Here is a 4,911-nt window from a genome sequence, read left to right as displayed (position 1 = left end):
TTATTTATTTGACAGAGGGAGATCACAAGTAGGCAGAGAGGCAGGCAGAGAGAGAGGAGGAGGAGGTGGCAGGCTCCCTGCTGAGCAGAAGAGAGCCTGATGCGGGGCTCGGGGATCATGACCTGAGCGGAAGGTGGAGGCTTTAACCCACTGAGCCACCCAGGGGCCCCAATGTTGCTATGTCTTTAACTGGTTATTGTTGCGATATGAAATTTTGTTGGTTTTGGAGGGTTGATCTTGTACTTGGCAACTTTGTTGAACTTGCTGCTAGTCTGGTGCTGGATTCTAGGAGGAGGACCCTGCCCCTGGGAGGGTGATGTTTTCCCTCTTGGTCCCACAGGATCTCAGCTTTTAGCCGGGGCCAGAGCCCTAGTGCTGTAGACAGGACTGCTGTGGGCAGGCCTGTTGGTTCCTCATTTTATTTTATTTTTTTTTTTATTTTTTTTTTTTTTAAAGATTTTTATTTATTTATTTGACAGAGAGAGATCACAAGTAGGCAGAGAGGCAGGCAGAGAGGGAGAGAGGAGGAAGCAGGCTCCCTGCTGAGCAGAGAGCCCGATGCGGGACTCGATCCCAGGACCCTGAGATCATGACCTGAGCCGAAGGCAGCGGCTTAACCCACTGAGCCACCCAGGCGCCCGGTTCCTCATTTTAAAGGGAATACTTCTAGGGGTGTGTGGCTGGCTCACTTGGTGGAGTGAACTCTCGATCTCAGGGTTGTAAGTTTGAGCCCCACATTGGGTGTGGAGATCACTTTTAAAAATTTTAAGAAGTAACACGGGGCGCCTGGGTGGCTCAGTGGGTTAAGCCGCTGCCTTCGGCTCAGGTCATGATCTTGGGGTCCTGGGATCGAGTCCCGCATCGGGCTCTCTGCTCAGCAGGGAGCCTGCTTCCCCCTCTCTCTCTGCCTGCCTCTCCATCTACTTGTGATTTCTCTCTGTCAAATAAATAAATAAAATCTTTAAAAAAAAAAAAAGAAAGAAAGAACAACAACAACAAAAAAAAAAACCCTCTTCTTTCAAAAAAAAAAAAATAACACATCTAATTAAAATCAGAAGAGGGTGCCTGGGTGGCTCAGTGGGTTAAGCCTCTGTCTTCAGCTCGGGTCATGATCTCAGGGTCCTGGGATCGAGCCCCGCATCGGGTTCTCTGCTCAGCGAGGAGCCTGCTTCCTCCTCTCTCTCTGCCTGCCTCTCTGCCTACTGGTGATCTCTCTCTGTGTGTCAAATAAATAAATGAAATCTTTTAAAAAATAAAATACAAACAGAAGGAAGTAGCTGAGGAATTTTCTTTTCAATCATAAACAAGTACATTGGGCGGGACGCCTGGCAGAGCCAGTCGGTGGTGGAGCATGCAACTCCCTGGTCTTGGGGTTGTGAGTTCAAGCCACATGTTGGGTGTAGAGATTACTAAAAAATAAAGTTTAAAAAAAGAAAAGCAAGTACATTGAATTTCAAATTCTTTTTTGCATCAGTTGAGAATTTGTATATTCTTTTTAAGTTTATTAGTCTAGTAAATTACATTGACATTTTGTTTTATTTCTGGAATAAACCCTACTTAAATTATACTTTACATATAAACTTTGATATCATTTTGGACTCAGGTAGTATTGTATTTCAGATTTTTCATCCGTGTTCATAGTTAATTGGACTTAATTTGTTTATTTGTGTGAATTGTTCTTGTGTATTTTTGGCAGATGGCAGTTGGCATATCGGTCTCGTAAGACGAACGGGGTATCTTTTTAATTTCTGGAAGAATTTATGAATGTGGAATTGTGGTTGTTGGTGGAGCTCTCATGTAAAACCCTCTGGGCCTTGGGCCCTTGGGCAAGGGCGGTTGAGCGCTAGCGTTTGTTTTCTTAGTGACTAAGAGTCTGTTAAGTTTATGAATTGTTTTTGTGCTAATTTTCTCATTTATATGTCACATTACAAGTTGATGTGTTCGTTTGGATGTTGAATTGCTTCACCGTCTGTTTGCTCTTTATTTTTAGTCTCCATACATGTGTAGTTATTTCCCTGGTGTATTTTTTTAACTGTGTTGGCCTTGATTGGTTTTGCCATGAAACTGTCATTTTTGTCTTTCCAAAGAACCAGTCAGCGTCCGGTTTTGCGGATCTCCCTTTGCAGTGGGGGGATGTGGGTGCCTTTGTTGTCTAATCATTGAATCCTGCTCCACGGATATTTTCTTCTTCCTTATAGGGGTTTGCTGTGTTGATTTGCCCCCAACTTCTTGAATTTGATATTTACCTCGTTTGTGTTTAACCCTTTTCATTTCTAGTAAATGTATTTAAAAATGAAAAAGTTTATGTGTAAGTACTACTTAAACTTCATTCCGCAAGTTTGATAGTAAATATAGCTGCCACGTCGTAATTTGTTACTCAGTTTTCAGGTAGCTAATGGTTTTGAGGTACCTGTGCCTACCTTCATATCCAGTTGCATTTTGGTTGGGGCACAGTGTGGTATTGTCCTTGAATGGGGCCATGACCCCCTCCATAGCTGAAGCACCCCAAGGGTGTTTCTCTGTGGACATCCCACGTGTACTTGGAGAGGACAGTGTTTCCCGCTGAGCATGGGGTCCCGTGTGCACATGAGGCCTTCACCCACGGGCTCCCTGCCTGCCCTCCCCCATCCCCACAGCCGGAAGGAAGCCCTGACCACAGGGTTTGCTCAGCCCTTGAATGGGCTGGGAGGACACCACAGCGCTGTCCCCCCAGTGTGGGGGCTGGTGGCCCTGGAAGGTGGCTGCCACTGCAGTCTGCTGAGGCCCCCACGGATTGGCACGAGGACATGAGGCAGGGGCAGCCAGGTGAGGGTCAGACTTCAGCACCTTCTGAATTAAAATCTATTCCTCTGTTGGTTTGTTGTTTTTTTTTTCTTGTTTCTTGTTTTTTGGCCACTGGTGCCCCCGGAATGTTTCAGCTCTGAACTGGGGGATAGTCCATCTCTGCTGAGGGAAGTGCCGGCAGTGCTTTCTCCCTAGGCTAGAGCTGGCCTGCTCTTTGCAGACTCTCTGGTGTCAGATCCCCTGAGGATCCTGGCCCTGCTGTGGAAGGGGATGGGCTGAGAATCCAGGGGTCTCATTGTCAAACCTCAGGAGCTGGACGGATCTGGCCAGAGAGGGCCACTATGTTCACAGCCTCACCCTGATGCTCCCTTCGGAGGCTCTCCCTGTGCTGCAGTGGCCCCCTGCCTACTTACTCCTGGAAACCAAGGGTGCTGGGCCCAGTGTTGTACCCTCAGCCATGTTGACACAGTCCCCTTCTCTGCCATCCCCACAGCAGGATTCCTGGTCTTCAAGCCTGAGCTGATCTCCCGGCTGGAGCAGGGGCAGGAGCCATGGGTCCTTGACCTGAAGGGAGTCGAGGGGAGAGAGGGGGCAAGAACCTTCCTTACAGGTGAGGCTCAGGCTTAAGAAGCTTCTGGGGGCGGGTGAGGAGGTGTTCAGAGAACCCATGCCCAGCAAGGACTGAGAGGGATGGACCCCAGGGACTGGCCACACAAGCACGCTGGGCTGCATCTGAACACCCTGGGCCCCAGGTGGGCCACTGACAGCATCACCCAGTCACGGAGTTGCACTGGGGGAGACTGAACTGCAAAAAGGCAGGGACGTGAAATTCTTGAGTGTTTCGGCAAAACCATTTGTTGTTCAGTTTCTGATTTTACTAATGTTCTTATTAAGCAAAGGTATGGATCCATGGGAACCACCAAGCTTGATTCTTAGCAGCTGTTCAGGCGAATGTCAGTTCCCTCCCTCTCACCAACAGCTCCCTCCAGAACTACTTGGGGCCTCTCAGATCAGGCTTCAGGGCAGTGGCAGTGCCCTGGGGCTCATGGACCAAAGCGCCACAGACAGGCCTGAAACCACAGAGATTTCATCGTCTCGCGGTTCTGGAAGCCAAAATCCAGGCATCAGCAGCTTCCTGTCCCCTGTGAAACCTAGAAGGGATGACCCTTCCTAGCTCCTCCAGCTTCTGGTGGCCCCAGGCTTTGTTCTTTGGCTTGTGTCCGTGTCACTCCAGGGTCTGCCTCCATCGTCACCTGGCCTCCCCATGTCTTGGAAGGTACCGTCGTACTGGGTTAGGCCTGTCCTTACTTCAGTGCGACCTCTTCTTAACGAACACTGTCTCAACAGTCCTGTTTACAGATCCGGTTATATTCTGAGGTCCTGGCTTCGGGGCGGGGGCACAGTCAGCGCATAACGGGCATCTGTCACCTCACAGTGTTGGCTCCCACTGGGCTTTGCTGAGGAGATGACGGTGCCCCCAGCCTTAGCTGGCCCTCCCTGGCAGACATGTTGCCAGTTCGGCTCGGGCACTATGACGGCATGATCTTCACCACAGAAAGGAATCCTTGCTAACTGCCGTGTCCCACGGTCACTGCCACAGCGGAGCAGGGCCTGGCACCACGTGCTCTGGAAGCAGGTTGGCATCAGACTGTGCCAGCAAACGGTAGTGCGCTTCCGGCCTGGGAGGGCCTGCAGTTGTCCTTACAGCAGCTGTGTAAAGCATCGTCACACACTTCATCGTGTGCAAGGCGGCAGCGGTTGGGCAGCTGTGTTGGGAACCCTGATCCCAGCCCCCAGCATCCTTGGCTCTATATCGGAAGGCCCAGCTTTCCACTTGAGGCCCCTTTCCTCTCCTTCCTGGGAAGAGGGTAAAGCTGTAGGCTAGCCCAGCTAAAACCCAGCCACCATTCAATACCTCCAAGGTGGAGGGGAGATCTCAGAGGGGTACCATGGCAGAAAAGCTAGCTGGAGCTGGCAGAACCGGGGTAGTTCGGGGGTTTATGTGCAGCAAATGGTTTTTAATGGTGATGAGGTGGCAGCAAAGAACCCACCCCCCCCCCCCCCCCCCCCCAAACACCCAGAACACCCACCCAAAACCCCACCACAAAAGCATACATGGCAAGGGCG

At 50.3% G+C, this 4,911-nt stretch overlaps 2 protein-coding genes across 2 annotated transcripts in view; one reads left to right on the top strand and one right to left on the bottom strand.

The window, feature by feature from the left end:
- The window catches only part of LOC132014617 (nematocyst expressed protein 3-like), a 14,453-nt gene extending 11,972 nt beyond the window's left edge, over window positions 1-2,481 (bottom strand). Inside the window, exon 1 of the mRNA XM_059395541.1 lies at window positions 2,421-2,481. Coding sequence (XP_059251524.1) covers window positions 2,421-2,481 — 61 coding nt within the window. The remainder of the gene's footprint in view (window positions 1-2,420) is intronic.
- ZNF7 (zinc finger protein 7) overlaps window positions 2,450-4,911 on the top strand; it is an 8,386-nt gene continuing 5,924 nt past the window's right edge. The window contains exons 1-2 of the mRNA XM_059395440.1: window positions 2,450-2,805; window positions 3,278-3,394. Coding sequence (XP_059251423.1) covers window positions 2,787-2,805; window positions 3,278-3,394 — 136 coding nt within the window. The 5' untranslated portion in view covers window positions 2,450-2,786. The remainder of the gene's footprint in view (window positions 2,806-3,277; window positions 3,395-4,911) is intronic.

Source organism: Mustela nigripes, chromosome 3 (assembly GCF_022355385.1).
Source record: "Mustela nigripes isolate SB6536 chromosome 3, MUSNIG.SB6536, whole genome shotgun sequence".
Taxonomy (NCBI): Eukaryota; Metazoa; Chordata; class Mammalia; order Carnivora; family Mustelidae; genus Mustela; species Mustela nigripes.
Note: the sequence above shows the minus strand (reverse complement) of the source record. Positions and strands in the feature narration are given on the sequence as shown.